Genomic DNA, 21,619 nt, shown 5'->3' with positions numbered 1-21,619 from the left:
TCACCACTGTGTCAACCGCCTCGCCCCCAATAATGGAGTGTCGTCACCTCATTCTGATCTCATTGAATTCGAGCGCGTCGCTTTCCTCCGAGAAGACGTGCGCAGAGGGAAGGTCGAGCAATGAGATCGAGGTGTGCGTAGGCAACAGGCGGGTCATTTGCATCGCGCGATAGTTGAGAGGTGGTGGCGGCAGCTTGTCCAGCCGGGAGAATTGACCACGGCTCCGTGCGATGTGCTTTTGTTTTCACCGTGCAACTCGCCCCGGCGCTGCTAATTTGACAGGCCGCAACAACAAATTAAAACCAAACATAATTAATTGCCATTGTGATTATCAACCACGGCGTTGTATTTTAATGGTGCGCAGTGGGGTTGCGTTTCCGGCTTCGGACGATATTCACAACAGCCTTGGGCTCTGTCTCAGAGAGATCTAAATCTGCATTTACATTACAGGGCATTAGATCGTATCAGCCATGATGTTTACCGAGCTGACGTGACCCCTGACTAACGGGCTCAGATACCTCCAGTTACCTCCGACATCAAAAACGCTCGCGCACACGAGTGAATAACACTCAAAACAATTATGGACATGCCAAGCTATTAACAGGCAGGCCAACCTATTGACGAAGAGGCCAGGAACCCTCCTTGCATAACCACCACCGACGACAGATGCCACTTCGTTTGCCGGCAACAGCAATGGGCGGATAAAAAAAAGAGTCTCGCGCACACGATCTCAGTGCGACCCACCGAAGCACCGACCTCCAAGTTCGCCCGGATTTATCGGTGTGCGTAATCGCCGCCACAAGCAGCACCCGCGCGCCGCGGGGTTGTGATTTGTGCATCAACCTCGCTGTGACCTCTCCGGCCGATCGCTCGAGCGCAGAGATCTAATTCCGCTCGGTCAGGATGAAACGAGAAATGAGACGCTCAGCCCTTGAGCATTTCTACACCGATGGGGGGTGAGAGGGGGGGGGGCTCAGAGGTTGCTCTTGGTGAAATCACGGGGAGGTGGAAGAGGAGAAAAAAATGACAGCGCTCCCAGTGCTGGGCTCAGCTGAGCTAAACGTCAGCTCAACCCATTCTTGCCGACGGTGTCGATGTTTAATTGCATTCATTGTTCCGCCTGGGTCATTCGGTTTATTCGCTAGCTTTTTGTTTTTTATTTGTATGCATAAAAAGTAAATTATAATAACAATGATGAGGGTTAATGTGTTGGGCCCACAAAGCACACTGAGAATGTATCTGCCCGTGTGTGCGTACACATGTGAGTGTGCACGCACACACGCGTGTGTGTGCGTGGGCAGCGGTAGTGTAACGGTTAGCGCGCTACGCTACGACCCCGCGACCCGAGTTCGATTCCCGCTCACGGCCAACACCAGTGACTGGTTATCTGAATCGGTCCTGGGCCACCCCTAGGTCGACTCAACCTCAAATGAGTACCTGGTGCAGTGTGTAAACATTGCCACTAGGGAGAGACAAAGGCGGCCGGGCGTGGTGCTGGCCACCCACCCCCTTGTGTGCCACAGTGCCGGCCTTCACAGGTGCTCGCTAACAGCACCTGCCCCAACAGTCAATTAAGGCTACACGGGGAATCTTTGTCTTTTTGATCGCCATGGCTAACATTAAAGTAGCCCTCTAGTTAGAGCTGCCAACCTATAGTCAGAAGGTCGGGGGGGGGGGGTTAAATCAGAACTTTTAGCCCTCCAGCGTCAATAAAATGGGTAGCGTATCTCTAGGAAGTCAACAATGATTGTCCTATGGGAGAATGGCAGGGCTATGGAAGAATGGCCCCTGCAATAGGAATGTGGAATTTATATCATTGGCCGAGACAGGCCAACGGGGGACGAATCCAGCCCTGTTTGAGTGGCGAGAAGCTCGGCCTTGGCTTTAAATGAAAGAACAGGTTTTTATTTAACTCGGCATCTCAAAATGTCAATATAAAATATTGTTTCGTCGTAACGATGAGCAATTAAGGCCGAATTACCGCGCGAGTCAAATGAGCCGCAAGGCCTTCCCTGCCCGACTGTAACGACGCCCCGCGTACGAAATCTCGCTTTGTAAACCGTAACAAATGCTATGATCAACAAACACTTCCTTTGGCATCTGTCTGAATATAAATTGTTGTAGCTAGAACATTCTGTCCCCCGTACCACACAAAGAGAATACTTGACTCAAAAAAGGGTAAGGTACTCGTTTTGTTCCCACTGCTGCTATTTTCCTCGTGCTCGTTTTAACCAAACATGAACCGGCGACAATAAATGCCTGCGTCATCTGCTCCATCGTGAAAAGCAACAAAATGCACGTGGCATTTGTTCCATTCTTATAGCCCAAGGTTATCGCCACACAACGTTGCTTTGTCTCACAGAAGAGTATAGTCCTGCTGCCGTGTGACTTTTACCCAATTAAGAAATTTGCAAGTCATCTTTAAAAATTTGAAGAAGGCAAAAACATGTGACGGCGGCACACGTGGCCCTGCTCTTTATCGAACAGCAGCGTGCGATCTTCTCGTACTTCCACCGTGCAGCCAATGGCCCACGCTTTCGGCAAACACACACGCGGTATTAACCGGGGCGGTCGCTGGGAACGAACCTCGAATTTCCGCAACGGGCGGCAAAACGACCGGCTGCTCATCCGCATCGCCATCCCCGAGTGAGCGGCGACGTGAGCGAGCGAGCGAGCGGGGCGAGCACACGTCGGCCGATCGCGGGGACACGACACCATCGCAATGTTCCACAGCAAACTTCAACTGATCACGCATCAATGCCTGCTTCCCACCGCGTATAGTAATAGTAGTGGTACATGTTGTGCTTGCAGAAAAAAACATTTGCACAAAAACATAACAACAAAAATGACCAACCAGACGCGTATTTCCCCTTGTATTTTCAAATTACACGGTTGTTATTATTTCTTGTAGAACATTTTTAAAACGTGCGGCGATGGTGCTCTGATCCCCCCCCCCCCCACCCCCTTATCTGCTGGAAGTTTAACACAGCACTTGTCGTGTTCACATGCCCGTGTACGCCCAGCATGCAAAGCTTGTTTTGGCGATGAAGCTTCGTCTGGTCACAACAAGCGACGAGATCCCCACCACGAGAAGCGGGGGTCGTGGCACTCGCGTGAAGGGATCACTTTCGCCCACGCACAGACGCAAAGGGAGTTTGAAGGATCTGTCGTCGACCAGCGACGGCAACGCGTGATCTTAACGGAGGCATTATTTTTTCAACGAAAGTCCTCTTTGAAAGTGGAATACACTTGCTTCACTGTTAGTAAAGTCACATAGGTAGAATAATAATAGATCACGACGTTTCGATCGCAGCACAAGCAATCGTCTATTTTATTTATACTCACGTGACTTTACCGAAAGAACCAAAGAGCATGGATTCCTGCAGTCACCCTAGCTTCAAATCAAGATTGCTTAACTGTTGTTTCGAGGCTTTAATTGCCACCCAAAAGAACGCTCTCTCCTGCTCTCAACAAATGCTTGCTCGCAGCAACACGCCGCTTCCTTGCCACCTAAGGGCCTTCGCCACGCGTGATTATTTTAGCACAGCAGGCAAAAGGTGCCAGGTGTGTGACGAGCGTGGCATTTCTCCAGACGTCTGAAGATTTGCTCAGATCGCTCTCCAGATTCGCCGTTTTTTTTTTCCGTCGACGCACAAACGTTTGTAAGAAACGAAGTGAATCTGTCGCTGACGACCTACCCCTTTAGGAAACAGCGACGCGCACTTTTAACCGAGCATCCGCCCTTCGTTACAGCTCCGTTCGCCCATGTCCGTCGACGGACTTTCCGATCGTCCGACGTGAGGCAAACGCTGGACACGAGCCCGGAGTGTTGCGAACGCGTCGGCTCCTCCGTCAGACACTCATTACGCTAAAAGTGCTTTGTCCGCCGAGTGGCTGGGACAGATGGGTGTGCGCGTGGGGGGTTAAGCGCAGCTCGTCCACCCACTAATTGGCTGCTGAAAACAAGCACACGAACGCATATGGGGCAATAACGTTGCTCCCTTTGAACTTGACTTATCAAAGCTCCTTTGTAGCCACGTTCATCTTTTTTTAAACAACTATTCCCATTGGCCGAGAGCGTCGAGAGGTTTCCATGGCTCAATGCCAATGGCACCCGTGTTCGTTTCGGGGTGGGGCGCGTGTCCTTCGGCGGGAAGTCCGACGTTCCGCCCCAAGTGCCGGGGAGCTTCTTTTGGCAAAAACCCGAAATCACAGAGGTCGGCAGTGTAACTAAAACAAAAAACATGCTCAGTGGGACTAATATGATCTATTTGTCTTCTTGGTTCTTTCGGTAAAGTCACGTAGAAGGAAAATAATAAAATAATAAAAATAAAACATAATAAAATAATTCTCACGACGTTTCGGCCACAACGCAAGCAGCCGTCTTCAGACCTGTTCTCCACCTGAGGACGGCTGCTTGCGTTGTGGCCGAAACGTCGTGAGAATTATTTTATTATGTTTTATTTTTATTATTTTGTTATTTTTAGTCTACGTGACTTTACCGAAAGAACCAAGAAGATGAATCCCTGCAGTCACGAAAGCTTTAAATCGAAATGATCTATTTACTGTTATTATTTTATTATGAAATATTGCCAATGTTATAGTTTGCTTGAGTTGCAGGCAATGTAATCGAGAACCTTTGGATTAAAAGCAGCCAATGTGATGTATGTGGTTAGCACACTGCACCGTGCATAGCGCACTGCCCTATGAACGTGGCAAGCGGTATTTAAATCCCAGCCACGGCTGATGTCAGCGGCGAGTGATGTCTGAACCAGAAAGTGGAGTTTTTACCCACGGCTCCGGGCTGGCATTGAAGATATTATGCCAGCAATGAAGACAATATGCCAGAAATGAAGATAATATGCCAGCGAATTAAGATAATATGCCAGCCAAGCTCGCTTGACGAAAGAGAAACCTCACCCTGACCCGGCAGAGGGTGAGCACAGAGCCACCGCCCAAACTCCAAATCACTGCACTTACTGCTTTCAATGATTTAAGTTTTGCTGAAAATTAAACAGACCGACAGATGACCGTTACTCATAACGAGGTTAAAATCCCATGGAGACCTTTGTTTGAATATGAATTGTTCTTTACTTTAATGGGGAAGCTTGTGCCACGGTGGGTTTCACCACTGCACTACGAACTAAGCGACCTGAGTTTGATTCCTGGCCTATCCTGCTTTATCAACCACATTGAGCAGCATGGAAGTGAGGTCAAACAGATCCAATGATCCGCGAGATATGGGGGGTGTGGTTTATTCCTGTGAAGGATTGATACAGGACATAATTTTTCTTGTATTTATCCTAAAATTGTGAAAATACATGACATTAGTTTTTATATTTGTTACATGCACCAAAAGTAGACTGTTGGATATTTTATCAACCCCAGAGGGATGATGGGTTTCCTTGACCTCTGAGTGAACTCTGAACCCATGACCTTCAGACCGTGATGTGGGTTCTCTGCTACGGCGCTTACCCAAACAGACATTACATTCAGTTAAAAATCAAATCATTACGCGTGAGTTGGCCATGTGTGCTGCTATTTAAAATTGAATGTTGCTGTTTTGTTATTTCTAGAGCGAATGAGATAGTGTACTATCAAGAGAATAAAGTTTAATAAAAAGCTAACATACGTAATGAAAAACAGAGATTTTATCGTAGTGTTTTGCTTTAAATCCCACTGCACCCTATGTATTTATCAGTGACCCAAATGTGATTGAATCTGCACCTTTCCTCACAGGCAGGTCTGCGCCCGTGCCCATTAACCCTACATGACCGATTATATTATCAGTTATGCCGAAATGCATATATATTGCAAATGTACTTCTAAAATTTATAACCTATATATATATCCACATACACACAATTGTTTTGTCCTTTCTTTCCCAAACGTGTGCCAATTGGATGATCGATGTGATGTCAGGAGAAGAAGCGTCCAATCGGAACACTCACAAGGCACTGTATCACCCCGCCTTAGCAAACGGCCTGCAGAAGTGAAATAAAAAATACAAATATTTATGAGTTCTGTTCAAGAGACCTCATAGCTGCTGATACAATATCCCATGAAATCCGCTATATAGGGACACTTGTCATACTGGAATATTTGCAAAAAAAAAATGTAAGTGAAAATCCAAATTTAATTTGAAAGAGGGTTTTTTGGATTTGTTTAGTGCAGGCAATGTTAACCAGCCTGGAACCATCGACTCGCTGGACTTGAGAACCCACTTTAATCATGGGTGACTGAGACCCAGATTAAAACCCAGGCCCTAAGCGTTCCTGCTGCAGCCTTCTAACCCCTGAGCTTCCTGCCACCTCTATGCCACCTCTATGCCACCTCTATGCCACCTCTATGCCACCTCTATGCCACCTCTATGCCACCTCTATGCCACCTCTATGCCACCTCTATGCCACCTCTATGCCACCTCTATGCCACCTCTATGCCACCTCTATGCCACCTCTATGCCACCTCTATGCCACCTCTATGCCACCTTTATGCCACCTCTATGCCACCTCTATGCCACCTCTATGCCACCTCTATGCCACCTCTATGCCACCTCTATGCCACCTCTATGCCACCTCTATGCCACCTCTATGCCACCTCTATGCCACCTCTATGCCACCTCTATGCCACCTCTATGCCACCTCTCTTCATACGGGGTGGCGCGAAAGTCAGTTACCTTAAAGCATTGTCACACACCGACTTCCCGTTAACATGAATGCATGCATGAATTATCTTTTTTAAATTAAATTACAGGTGTAATCTTCTTCTTGGTTCTTTCGGTAAAGTCACGTAGAAGGGAAATAATAAAATAATAAAAATTTAACATAATAAAATCCAATTCTCACGACGTTTCGGCCACAACGCAAGCAGCCGTCCTCAGGTTAAGAACAGGTCTGTCGAAAAGACAGCGTCTGAATGAGCACCACCATGCTTTGCAGCGTATATTTAAGTATTTTATTATGTTTTATTTTTATTATTTCCCTTCTACGTGGCTTTACCGAAAGAACCAAGAAGATGAATCCCTGCAGTCACGAAAGCTTTAAATCGAAAGGTGTAATCTTATCTTATATTCATAGAGTTCCTCAGCTCAAGGTGCTCGGCAATTACGCTTTATCTCAATTAATTCAGGGTTCTTGGTCGAGTGTTGTCAACGATGGATTGGAGGTGACCCCACGGCAATGAAAACAATAAATAATAATAAGACACCTTGAAGAAAAAACAATTAAAATGTTTTCATGTCAGTGTTATAATAACCCTGTGTGCCCTGACTTTTGGGCCAGCCTGTATATGCGCTATACATCGACAGCGTTATCCGTCTCTGTGCAGGCTCCTACACCGGCAGGAATGAGTGAATGTTGTCATCCAGGTTCAACTTAAATGATTGTATAAAAGGTTATGAGACAAAAGGAAATCGGTTGAACTACCTTAGCCAGTCAAAGCATTAACATGTTCACGTGACAACGCACGGCCCCCCTGAGCGTCGCGTTGCATAGGTCAATTAACGCATTCACACCTCTTTCTCCTAAACGCCGTGGTTTCCATTAAAGAGCTGTGACGGGACCTCTTGCTTCTCTTCTACGCGGTAAGCCGAAACAGCATCCGCACACGAGGGCCCAGCACCTGCACGCGTCGTGACGTGGGGGGATCGAGCCCCTAATCTCTGGGAGCACGCGAGCATTACCCAGCAAACACTGCCGGGGTCACTCTATTACACTGCTCAACACAGGCCCATTACGAGTCCCATTTAACAGGGACCCCTATTTCCCTGCCCCCCCCCCACCACCACCACCCCCACCAAAGTAAAATGCGTATCAGCTGTCAGCACTCGTAATGCGTGCAAAGTTATTTTTCCTCTCCGTATCCCTTGCCGCGGAACATTATTGATGGCTCAATTTACACGCTGTGCGAGCGCGCGCATTGGAAAACAAATGTTTGCCGATGCTTAGGCGTAGATTTTTTTTTCCCTCCTTTCACTACGACACGTGTCCGGTTAAGACTGAGATCGGCAGGTGATGTGATTTAGCACTGCGCCGATTTACTGAACTTGAAGGAGGCTTTAATGAATGCAAAACAAATGACTCGTGACTCACGGAGCTAGGTATAAGCAATCAACAATACGCACACACCTGGCTTTTCAAGGCATACAATTATGCTTTGATGAGTGGTGGTAGTGTTGATTATCATGATGATGGTGATAGTGATGATGGCAGCAGTGGTGATAATGATGATAATGGTGATGATGTGCTGATGACGACAATCATGATGAAGACGTATTGGTGATTTCACATATCAACAAGGCAATGCGTGGAATGTCCCTTGTGTTTCTCTGTCCACATTCAAAACCGAATCGGTCAAAAACTGCGACGGTGAGATAGCGGAGCGAGGGTTGAGGGGTGGCAAGCCAAGAGGGAGCGAGAGAGCAAACGAGTGAGAGATGCCGGGTGGCAGGGTGGTGAGATGTCAGCTACCTCGCCTGATAACCAGGAGGTCGTGGGTTCGATCCCGACCCTGACGCCTATATATTTGGAGATCGTGTGTCTCTCTCTCTCTCTCTCTCCCCATGGTTGCGTGGATTTTCTCCGGGTCCTCCGGGTTTTCCCCTCCGCATTTAGAACCAACGTCACGCGCTTAAAAGTGATTTGTCCGCTGTAAAACTCCACGTGACGATGAGCCGCTCCGTTGAACTGCCATTCGTGAAAGCCAGGTCGCTTCTGAAAAAAAAAACTACGATACAGCTCAAAGGGACCTTACCTGGTCAAATAAAAGTTTTATCGTTTTACGAGGAGCGACGGGGGTGGGGGGGGAGTCCCCGCTCACCTTCTCCAGCTCGTCCACACGCCTCTCCAGGGCCCCGCCCGCTGGGCCCTCGCGCCGGGCGGCCCTCGCCAGGCATTCCGGGCCCGCACGCGTCTGCCCCGCGGCCGGGACCGCCACCGCCGCTTCGTCAGCGGCACCGCCGGCCCTGGGGATAAAAAACACAAAGACGGAGATCAACCCCCGCCGCCCACGCCCACCGCCGCGTAAAGCCTTCAGGAGACCGCTGGGGCAAGTGCCGTTCGCGAGCAGCAGCGACCTATGAAGGCCGGCACGGCACAAGAGGGGGCGCTGGGTGGCCAAACACCGTGCCCCGTCTGCCTTTGTCTCACCCAGTGCCGACGTTTGCGCTCACAACACGGGGTACTCATTTCAGGCTGAGTCAACCGAGAGGATGCCCAGGACTGGTACAAATGTTCGCCACTGTAAATTGGTCGCGAGTGGGAATCGAACCCGGGCCGCTAACCACTGCACTACCACCCTGAGAGCAATACATACACAGATGCATGTATCGACAGATTTTCTGATCACAGGCCTTACCAACCTGCACTGACCAACTCGGTGGAGTACGGTACAACAACCCCCACGACCGACGTGGCACGGAGAGGCATTCATCCAGCAGTGGACAAAGGGCTGCAATAGATTTGTTTTTTTGCGTGTGCAATCGTTGGTGATTTGGCCCGGCAGCGACAAATGTACCGCTCAGTTTGAGAACTCGGTTTAATCGCGAGTGGATCTGACCGGTGGCTGGCTCAGTCCCTCGATGCGCACATTACGAGACCTCTGAGCTACCCGGCCACTTCACTCATCAATCATGTTTTATAGACGCACATTAAAGGCAAGGCGGTAAAAGAATGCCTGCAAGCTCGCTTTGCTGAGTCATTGCCCACCGAGAGTTGACTGTTCAAATCCCACGGCCGCCCAGAAACTTCTGCAACTATTACTACAACAACAACAACAACAAATGCACCATCTGTTGTAAAATGGATGTTAAATGCTCTATCTTATGCGAGTAATCCATACTCTTGCCTCTGTCTAACCCCAAAATCCAAAAAAACGGTGTCTCATTACTCCATCTCCAAGGTAGTGGTCCTCTTGGGGGGCATTATCACCCTTGGATACAATCCCATCACCAGTCGGCCATCATCCCTTCCAGTGATGTGCCCGACCCAAGCCCCACAAAACCCACATCTGACAGTCGTAATTTCATCTTAAGATTTGGCGTTGGATTCTCTGCTCCAGGTGCTCCCTCCTCATCCTCCTCCCGTCGTCGCTCAGTGCCGCCGCGAGAACGCCCCTTCGGTGTTCCCGTTCCACGTTTTCTCCATCCACGTTCCGAATTTTTTCCGATTCGTGCCGCCGCGGCCGGCAGCGCGCGCCGACAGCAAGCAGCGCGCGCCGACAGCAAGCAGCGCGCGCCGACAGCAAGCAGCGCGCGCCGGCAGCAAGCAGCGCGCGCCGGCAGCAAGCAGCGCGCGCCGACAGCAAGCAGCGTGCGTCGACGCGTCAACAGAAAAACGCTCAGCGGGCGCAGTCCCTGCGACTTTTACGTCACCCGAATTAGTTTGCACGGAGGAGGAGGTTGCTGGTAGAAAACGATTATCATTTTTGCGCATGAGACCTGTAATTAAGAGTGACCTGTGGCGTGCACTGGCGGCCAGACATTAGAATTAGAAACGGAAAACAGCTCTGGCCGCTTACAGATTGTAGCATCATCTTTCTCTCTCGACGTCTCGGTGACACCACGTGGGCTTGTGCGATACCCCACGGACCGCTTCTGCAATTTGAGGGATGTAGTCGCCGATTTTAATTCTCGGACACAGGAGACCGAGACACTTTCCTTGTATGATAATCGGGTTTTCCCCCTTTCTGGCAATGAAATCGTTTTTTCAAAATTTTCTCGCTGTGGATTTCACACCTGATGATGATTGCTTGTGTTGCAGTCGAAACGTCGTGAGAATTTTTTTTATCTTTATATTATTTTATTATTTCCCTTCTACGTGACTTTACCGAAAGAACCAAGAATACGAATCCCTGCAGTCACGAAAGCTTTCAATCAAAACAGTTGCGTAAAGATGTTAAAACACCAAAATGAAACCTTTGCAAGGAATCATGTCTGCATTAACCACATATATTTGTGGTGAACATGCAAACAAAAAAAACATGCTCTGACAGTATGTGCATTGTCTTTGAAACTGATTGGTCTACACCAGAGCCTAGTTCGATTTATAAATCTTGGCCAAAGCGGCACGAACAACAAGCGAGTCCCAGACCACACCAAGATAAGACCACAACAGCAGAAGTCCTTCAATAAAATGGCACATGAACGTTGAACTATCGATACCACACGGGCAAGTAAGTACCCAGGTTACAAATCACAGTCGCAAATGTTGACCGACCGTCTGTATCCAGCACGACTCTTCTGCTTCGGGACATTTTTCCCGAAGGAAGATTTACGACGTCAAGGGAGGAGACGTGGACGTCGCACGACGGATGCGTTTACAACGCCGCCGCAGCTTTCACATCAGATGAGAAGTGAAGTCTGCTAACCTGATTCCATCTGGCTCTTGTTGCAAACGACCTACAGAAGAATAACTGATGCCCAAGACTTTCGCAACTGCTCCCGCCCCAACCTGTGCTAAGAAGTTCAAACCTAAGCAGACGCAGTAGCTGTGAAAATGATGTCTGCATTCCGCCAAGATGGATAAAATAAATGTTTGTCTTTGCTCTCCATTGTTGGGACTGTCCCCGAGGCAGGAGTCCATTCCTAAACTTCTTTTTTATTTTACCAGGTAATGCCCACTGAGCTCTATAACTCTTTTTCAGAAGCGACCTGGCCACAAATGATAGCTCAACGAAGTGGCTCATTGTGCGGAAATTGTACAGCAGCCAAATACTCAAAACGCACGCTGATTCTAAATGTGGAGGGAAAAACCGGAGCACCCGGAGAAAAATCCACGCGAACACAGGGAGAGAGACGTGCAAACTCAAAATATACAGGCATCGGGGTCGTGATCGAACCCATGCCCTCCTGTATACCAGATGAGGTACTTGAACATTTCCCCACCGTGGCACCCAGGAGTGGCGGGTGTATCCCTGCTGGAACACGACATTGTGAGGCGCGGTGGCACAAGTTGTTAAATAACAGGCACTAAAGTGTCATGTACAAGGTAAAGGTGCAGCTCTGCAACTGCTGTCTCGTGCCACTGGTGGTGGAAAGGCCTCCACCAGAAGCAGCTCTATAGAGCCCCTCAAGAGGGCATTCAGCCTATCCACACTTTACCCTTACACACACGACCTGCTAGCGGCATTTAGGTTACGCCACCACCAAGACCTCTCATGGGTGCCTTCCCTGCCCTCCGCAAGATCAGAGCTGCAATCACAGGCTCCCCGCCATGGCCTATCACCCTTCTAAGTTTGTTTTCCAGGTCCTGCTGTTCTGGTAAAAAAAAAAGGTGACAGCCCTGTTTTGGGACTACACGGGCCTGAGAAAAGCTTTGGGGCTCCAGAACTGCTGGGCCGTGCCTTTCTTCATTAGAGATAATTACTGGGTGCTTTTCCCATGGGAGACGGTGCCCAGTTGTGAGAGCAACTGCCCAGCGGCCGAATGAAGTAAATCATGAGGCCCTGGGCCAATAAATGTTACCGAGCGCAGGCCTCCCCAGTTGACGAACGAGCAGGGCAGAGCAGGCGCCTCTAATATATATAGGCCCCCGGGGCTGTGACTCACTTATCCCAGAGGCTAAATTCAGCTATGGCCTCCACTTGACGGTACAGAGAGAGAGAGAGGGGGGTGCTGCTGTGCGGAAATAGGCAACAACAACAAAAAAGAGCGAGCATTTGGTGCGTGGGCGAAGGGAGGCCGTGCACAGTGGAGGGCAGCCCCACGGTCAGTGTTTGTACACGGCTTTGATAGAAATTAAACGGCGGGAAGGGATGCACTGGCTCCTTTGCGAGGCGAGCGACAGGCCGTCCGTTAATTGAACCCCGGCCATAAATGCGCGGACTCCCCATTGTCTGTCCTCACCGCTCCGTCTGTCGCCGCATTGTGGGCGCGCCAGCGATGACAGGCTTGCGCGAGTGGGATGCGGGGGATCGAGTATTGCCGTCCCGCACCGCGGCCCACGCGACACACACGCCCGTCCACACCCATCTAATCCGGTCAGCCACCTTTGTCTCCCCGCTGCCGGTCGTTCACACACACACACCGCCGCCGCAGTTGGGCGGACGCGAGGGGAAAGCAATGACAGCTGACAGGTACCGCTTGCCATTGGCGTGCACGAGCGGGAATTGAACCGAGGTCGCCACGATTTTATCGCGGTATTTGTGTTGAACTTCTTTCGCGCCGTACGTAGCCAACCATGCTAATCCGAGGCATAGTTAGCAGTGCGCCAACTATTCTGCCACCGCTTGCCACGCGCAAATGTACGCGCGCACACGTGCATCTCCTACGTATAATAAAACTCGTACACCCACCCATACCCATCTGTCAACATCTCTCAGAACTGCAACAACACCCACACCAATTCTGCCGCTCACCCATGCCAACGGAATAGTGCAGCCAAAGCCATACCAAACACAAATAGACACCTGTGCACCATTAGCTGTAATGCATATGTTCAAAACCATGTCATGTCATTTGCAAAATTACCCCATCATGTGGAGAAAGAAAAACATAACCCAGACGACCTTGAAAATGTGAATGTGTCTTACAGTAAATATGGGTAATCAGGTCTCACTTACAGAAAATATCTCTCCTGGTTAAGTTAACAAAATAATTTATAATCTATGGGTCCTTGTCAATCCACTGCTGGATGAAGGTCTTCCCATGCAGTGTTCATCATGGGAGGTTGACCATACTTCACCAGGTTGGTTTCGTGGCGAATCAGGACCGGTTCAGATATCGCTCGCCACTGATGTTAGCCACGGCCAGGACTACAACTTAAGCCACTGGGCTCATCGTGCAGTCCACTCACTGTTATGCCACTGCTCAACCTCTCTGAATGAATACAGCAGAGTTGCCCTATTCAATTATTTAAGTAAACAATAATTTATTGACTACCGGGGTCGATGATTAAAAGTCTAAATTATTCTGACTTCCTGTATTTTATTCCGACTTCCTGGATCTTGTCCTCAAGATGCTGAGTGCCATTTCAAGCGTAACAGTCGGATCTTGTTTGTTGCGAGAATTGTTCTTCTTGAACTTGACAGTGAGATGGATAAAAAAAAATGTATCGGCGTGTTAAAATGCTTATCAAGGTGACAATTTCATTTGTTTGGCTATGCTGGGTGGTGGAGGGTCTTACGACAGAAATTTGGCTGGATTTTGATGAGGCCCAAGCCAAAATTTCATTGTGGATTGTAATATTTGGCTGCGAAAACCCTACGCGATCAGTTATACATTCCTACGTGATGCAAAGATGGATTGTTCGCAATGAATATGACAATTGAACAAAAGCAAAATCGGCTGAGTTAAACCCCCAGGTTAACTTTCTCATAAGCTACATCGTGTGTGAACCATAAAACTAAAGTTAAGTTGTGCTCTGACATTCAAATAAATTACAAGGACGGTAAATCATGCCTACTCATGATATTGGTAGGCCCACTATTTAAATATGACTCGTGTTGATCTTGGGACATTCTGTACAATAAAAAGGACTTGACTTCTTACCATGTGGAGAGTAGATAAAACTAAGCTCGCCTGGCACATTAAGAATAAATGCGGCATGATGCGGGCATATGTGCAAAGACCGAGCGGGAGTTCATATCTTAAAATGAAGACCTCTTTGTCTGTAAAATAATAAAACACAGCTGCCGTAGCGTCACAAAAGATACCTTGGCACACGCAGATACAATTTCGAGAAGCAAATTAAATTCCAAAAGTGCCATCGCCAATTCTGAAAAGGAGAGAGCGAGAGACAATCGGTAACGGGGCGAACGAGTGCCCGGACGAATTACCGCGTGTTCCGCGGGTGCCAGGCTTTGGCGCAATAGACCCAAAACATGTCAACCCAGAATGCACTCCACCAGGACAAATACCAACATCGTCGGGTAGCCGTTTGCAACCCTGGTGAGTAACCGTTTGTCACTAATTTCGGGTAGGGTACGGGTACGGGTAGGGAACGGGTACCCATACCCGGCCGGATACGGGTACGGGTACCCATTTGCGACCCTGGTGCGGCCGGATACGGGTACAGGTAAGGAATCAAAACCCGTTTGCGACCTCTGCCTCCATCACTGCAACCGCCCCCTTCCTAAACACCCTCCTCTTGCTGCTAACATGGCCTCAGTTCCCACTTGCTCCACTCCTTGAATCCTCCTCCCAAGTTGAGAATTCAGTCGATCGGACTGACTGTTTAGTCTCATTCGCACTGTGTTCCTCCACTTTACTGCAAGTAAAGATGACACACTCACTCCATCATCCAAAGGCAAAGATCCCCCATATAGCCTTAACATACTCTTGAGACAAGTGCTGTTAAAGAGCACCTATGAAGGCCGGGACAGCTCACGAGGGGGTGGGTGGCCAGCACCACGCCCGGCCGCCTTTGTCTCCCGAGTGGCGATGTTTACAATCGCACCAGTTACTCATTTGAGGCTGAGTCGACCTAGGAGAAGCCCAGGACCGATTCAGACAATCGTCACTGGTGTTGGCCGTGAGCGGGAATCGAACCCGGGTCGCCGGGTTCGTAACCACTACACTACCGCTCCCCACTCGCTCGCTCACTCACTCACCGACTCACCCACCACACGAGTGCAGGTCAACACACGTCCTCTTTCCGTTGCTTTCCGTCATACTGCTCAACTGTGGAACTCCCCTCACAACCGTGCCTCCCCCCCCCCCCCCCAAGATCTCATAACCCCCCTTGTTTAATTCATGAAACATATCAACCCTTCGTTTCTCATTCTTTCAATAGTGTGTGCTATTTGCTTGCGAGCAGCTTGACATTTTGGGCCTCTGCTCAGCAATTGTGATTTATATAAATAAATGTAATAACAAAAAAAAAACCCACTTACACTACCCTCCATCCATGCTGCCCCCCCACTCCCCCGCTCCCATACTCCCTCCCCATTTCATTACGGGGCCTTTGTGCTTTTTTTTTTACAATTTGACTGCTGGCGTGGCCTCTCTCTCTCTCAGAGCCCGCCGTTCACGGAAGGGTTCTCTCTCTCTCCTGCGTCGACAGGCTGCCTGGGGAATCGGTCCCCACCGTTCACTTGCTCCGCTGTTCATGCATGGACGAGACGGGGAGAGTGGGTGGGTGGCAGGGAGTTTGGAGAGCTGGGGGGGGGGGTAGAGCTAGGTAGGCTGAACACAGACCCTGGCGACGTACCTCTAATGCAATTTGCTTCGCACACTGTGGGTAATGCATCAGGCATGAAAGCAATTACCCAGTTGTGACATTCCACCCAGAGCCACAAACACTTGGCCACCGTGACCTGGTCTGACGATATTATGTTGGCCGATCTGCGTGTGTGTCTAATGAGTAGCTCTTCTCTGTCACAACTTGAGCCATCCCTCTGGGGCCTGTATTTATGATCTCAATGTCTGTTCTGTCTCATAAACTAAAACTAAACTGCCAGGTAAGACCCACTGAGCTGTCTAGGTATTTTTGGAAGTGACCTGACCACAAGTGATAGCCTAATTAAATGGCTTATCATGTGGAAATGTATCGCAGCCAAATACTCTAAATGCATGCTTTTAAATGTAGAGGGGAAAACGCGACCATGGGGAGAGAGACTGTGCAAATTCCAAATATACAGGTGTCAGTCGGAATCGAACACGTGACCTCCTGTATACCAGGCCAGGTAATTAACATCTCGACACCGTGGCACCCCCCTCTTTGCCGCCCTATCTCAGTGTTTTCCCATCTGAATGTTGCCCCGTCTCCAGAATAGCCCTTTGGATGATGGCTTCCTCATGCCGCTCTCAGTCATAAGTGCAGATCGGCCACACGAGAGCCTGCAGACATCACTCACCACTGATGTTAGCCATGGCCGGGAATCAAACCCAGGTCACCAGTTCAGGTGCTAATCGCCATACCACCACTCCACCACGTCTCAATGTACCTTGTGTCAACGCTCTTCTTTGTCTGCCCTGCCTCTCTGTAGGTGTGTCCTATCTCCTTTGCTGCATCCTGACTTCCAAGCCACATTTCCATGGTGCTGTAATTTTGCATTTATTTTTTTGTATCGCAATCTCACATTCTTGAATCCAGAGTTCGTTCCTGGTCACGTGATTGCAGGACTTATAACTGACCGCCCCCGCTCCTGCTCATGTGACCGGATTCATCGAGCAGTCCTCAGGGGACTACAACCTGTTCCGTTCAGTGAATTTCCATAACGAGCCCCACACCCCACCCTGTGTTTGCAGACCAATGTGCCCTTTTCATTATGGGTGCCGTGCGCCGAGGCACCTTCTCCGCTGTGGACGTCATGCCGTGCATCAGCAAAAACACACGCTTCAGGCTGCAAATGCAGATGGCGCGCAAGCTAATGCCTCACAATCTGCAAAAGCAGCACCGCCGCCACCTCTGGCCGTGGAGCAAGAAAAAAAATACAGCATCTTGAATGTTCATGGCGCAGTGAGAATGAAGGCATACCAGGACGCCACGTGGTAAAATGGGTTTCTCCGAATTATTCTGCTGCCCTGTTTCACCCCTAAGCATGACCCACAAATGAATATTTTATATTATTGGCCGGCGTTTTTCAATGACAATGATGGTCTGGTGTTCGCACCCTGGGCTTGTACACAACTGCCACATCAGCACCTTGTGGGTCAATCTAATAATCAGACACCCTTTTAACTAAATGCCCTACCTCGGCTCTTGAGATTCTGGCGCTTGATCCTCCCGCGCCCAATTTCTCTGATGCCAACCAAGTCCCCGTGCCCTTGTGTCTGCATCCACTCCTCTCTCTGCACACGACCCCCTATCTTCCCCAGCGACTCCATCACGACAACTCATTTACTCACGTTTCTCTAAACGGGCACCGTGTGTCTGCGTGTCTGTCCGTGTGCGTTCAGTAAATGCTCACGAACACCAGCACCTGCCCCCGACGGTCTGCGAAAGACTGCACGGGGGATCTTTGCCTTCGCCAAAACTTCCCCTCCAGAGAGGCGAGCCGTCTGCCCGCTGGAACGAACGTGGGGCGGCGCACGCCTCCGTTAGCGTCCACCTGAAGCCTGTGGGACTAATTCTACATTCCCATGGCAGGCGCCAGAAGATCTGGGTAGACGACTGTAGAAAGACGAAGGGCAGGGTCGACCCCCAAGCCGTGGCCCCCGCCCCCCATCCCCCGCCCCCACGACCCCCAGCGTTAACCCAGACAGCTCACTAAGCGCCTACGCAATATTATCATCATTATAATGCATACAATTTGGCGTTTTGACAAATCCCGCATTAAGGCTGCTGCCGCAGAATACAGTAATCCTTATCACACGCCGCACAGAGAGGGAGGCGGATTAGAAGGGACCAAACAACGCCCACCGTCAGCTGCCCAAAAACGAAGACCTGGCGCCCTGCCTCCCACTGCCCCATTGCCGGCACCGCAACCGGCGCCACCACATATCATCTCCGATTGGCACGGTTGGCTACGTACGGTGCGAAAGAAGTTCAACATACATAAATCACCACCACCACAGCCGCCACCACCACCACAGCCGCCACAACCACCACCACCACGCATCACGTGCATCCAAGGCGCACATATCGAAAGTGGGCTCGTGTTGACAGGGGATGGGAATGACGGTGGGGGGGTGGGAGGGAGATGAGCTCCTGCCAATGGGTGAGACATGAAAGCTGCTAGCGCTGGCGCAGAGATCCCACGTGTCGCCCCAGATGGAGCCTCATGCATTAGTCATGCTCTCGGCGCCGAGGACGCAGGCTGCGATGTGACCCCATTCTCTCCATCTTCCTCACCCCGCGCCCGGTGTTTGGAAAGGTGGGAGCTGACATCGGCAAAGCGATCCGGCTCCCGTTTTCGGCGACGCTGGGTCGGTTTGAGAAGTGACGTTCAACGGGGAGGGGATGTTTTTTTTTCCAAGCGTCCCAAGAGTGGCCGCGACTCAAACGGTTGTCAGAGAATTGGAGCCGGTTGGAGGATTGGCATCTTGGGCGTTTGAGAAACAAACACTGGATTTTCGTATTTTACGACAGAGAGGTTATTTTTGGTGGAAGGTCGAGGGGGTGAAGGCAGAGGGGGTTGGGGGGAGGGTGCAGTGACAGGTCGCAGCAGGGTTTCATTTAATTTCAACCGGAGTTGTCCGGGACTGAATTCTGAAAAATATTTCCTGCCCTGCCCCCCAACTCCTACAGGCTGTTGGGGGAAAGGGGCATGCTCTGAAGGGGTGGGGGCACCCTGGGTAGGAGAGTACAGGCCAGAGAGGGGAAGGAGACGACAGCTTGGTGTCCGTGAGAATCAAGATGCCGCTCATGAGACATTTAAAATTGAACCGACTCCACCTCGGAGAGAGCAGCACCTCGTGACAATTTAGGGCCATACATTTAGTGCGTACGCATGGAGGGGGGAGAGTTAACCCAAATGCGTACACTTGGAAACGAGGGGAAGGTGGTGAAGTCTCGATAATAACTTCTCTACATTGGCCTTCAAATGAGCCACAGTCAGTTTCTTCAGCTGTCAGACAAGTACTACCGGGAGAAGTGGGACTGTGGGAGAGGTGTCACTTGTATGCCACCGTACCCCTGACTGCTAGCTATCAGGCAGCTCAGCAGTGATTCTGGCATCGTCTAGCGGCCTACCCCATGGATTACACATCCTTCAATCTGGCCTCACTGCAGACTGCCGCGGTGCTCTGTTCGTGCTGCTGCTGCTGCCCCGACTTCAGTACTAACACTCGTCTGCCCATCCGTCTACTGTTACAGCAGATGTTCAGTCGATGGACTTTATAAAGCGGACATTAGACAAACTTTTTAAAGGTACGCAACTTAATTCTTTAATGCAGCCAGCGGTGGACTATATGTTTGCTTAAACACGTTAATATTATTAATCCTTGATCGTTTCTGCGTGGATTAAATATCGGCCGTTCTATAGGATTGGGGGGGGGGGTGCAGGGGGGGGTGTAAAAAGTCCGCGTGCGTACAGGGAGGGGGAGGGGGGTCAAGTTGACGGATTTTTGCGTACCTACTAAATGGATGGCCCCTTAACGCCGTGCAGTGCGGCCTATTACGCATTGGCTACTGCTGCCCTCACATTCACCTGGTGGCAGCTGACATGCTCAGTTCCCACCTTTAAAATGTGTTTGAAATCCTTTGACATTTCTTGAGGTTAATCGAACCATAATTTCCATTTTACAGGTATATATATATATACCGGATGACCAGAGTAATAACGGCGTCTCCAATGCGTCACAGAAGCCCAATGCATACGAGAGCCGCCCAACCGCCACCGTGTTTCCACGCTCGTGGTCAACTCAAGGTGGCCGCCATTTCTCTGCCTAAGCTCCAATTCTCGAGAACGATTCCGCTCCGTGAGCTTGCCCTGAACTCCTGGCGCGAGGCTTCGGGCCGAGCGGAGAAGCGTCACCGAAACGCGTGGCGACCAAGCGCACGTCGCACGCGGAGGAAACGCATTTTGAGTTTTTGTTACGTTTAACGTAACAATTACCGTCACTGTTTGTCAGCAACAGTCCTGAAAGACCTTTAAATGTTCGTGTAATGGTAACATTTTAACACGAAGGCTTTCGCGACCAATATCGTCCATAACAGGGGTTTTTTGGGGTTAGATCGCGTAAATATAAATGTGTTGTTAAAAACCCGCCACCACCCGACACAGCCAATTAGTAAGGGTTGTCACGTAAACAGAACGTACCAATTCGTTACTCGTACAGCACATCGGTGTGTTGGAGAGAAAATCCACATTTACATGTTGTAAATGTGTTGGAGAGCAAATCCGTACCATGTTGTTTACATGTTGTAAATCTTATGGATTTTCTCTCCAACACAAACACACTGGTGTGCTCTACTAGTGACGAATTGGCACGTTCTGTGCACGTGTATTATAGATGTAATGGTAACGTAGAAAATTATATCTGGGGAAACCGCTGCCAAACTCCAGTGATATCTCGAGTAACGCGAACAATCGTGGAGAGGGTACTTTTAATTTATTTTTTTACAAACTCAAGTTGCCCTTTCACTCGAGTTTCAGGCAGACTTCAAGTGAAGGGAAAAACGAAGAGAAGAAGACGGAGAGAGTAAGATGAACAAGATCCCACTGCCAATCTCAGCTGGAGGACAGCAAACCAACGTTATAGCGAAAGCCAAACATCGGGGGAGGGTGGATCGGTCGCAGACAATCAGTGGCGGAAATTCCACATTCTCACACTGGGGGCCAGTCTCTCCCACAGTGAAGTCAACAGTCTCTCCATCGTCGGCTTCGTAACAAACTACCGCTCGTTTTTCTTTTCGCTGCGAGGGAGAGTTGGCTGAGCCCGTGATCCCTCTCGCGTAAATAAAAGGAGTGCCACGTTTGTGGAATGCCAACAGCGGTTATGCTGCAGAGAAACTTTCCCATCGCCATCCGATGTGGACTTTTTTTTTGCCACGAGCTCAGGGCCATCAGCGTAGATGGCCCACAAGTCCCACGTTCGAGCGAGCAGCACGAACATATCAGCATGACGGGAACGTTCCAACGATTTTACCGCTTGTCGTTGGGAGCGCTGAGACGCATCATATTTTTCTCACGAGATCTGCCAGTTGTACGAAGAAGAAAATCCATTCCCGTGATTATTTTGTGTAATTTATTGCCCGACTGGTAAAACAAATGCAATATCAGAAGAATAAATAGTTTA

At 49.7% G+C, this 21,619-nt stretch overlaps 1 protein-coding gene across 1 annotated transcript in view; it reads right to left on the bottom strand.

Annotated features, from left to right (window-relative positions):
* The window catches only part of PAWR (pro-apoptotic WT1 regulator), a 126,987-nt gene that overhangs the window by 7,397 nt on the left and 97,971 nt on the right, over positions 1 to 21,619 (bottom strand). Inside the window, exon 5 of the mRNA XM_061559829.1 lies at positions 8,818 to 8,962. Coding sequence (XP_061415813.1) covers positions 8,818 to 8,962 — 145 coding nt within the window. The remainder of the gene's footprint in view (positions 1 to 8,817; positions 8,963 to 21,619) is intronic.

Source organism: Lethenteron reissneri, chromosome 26 (genome assembly GCF_015708825.2).
Source record: "Lethenteron reissneri isolate LAM-NWPU_2019-01 chromosome 26, ASM1570882v1, whole genome shotgun sequence".
NCBI classification, from domain to species: Eukaryota; Metazoa; Chordata; class Hyperoartia; order Petromyzontiformes; family Petromyzontidae; genus Lethenteron; species Lethenteron reissneri.
This window is presented reverse-complemented; position numbering and strand designations above follow the sequence as displayed.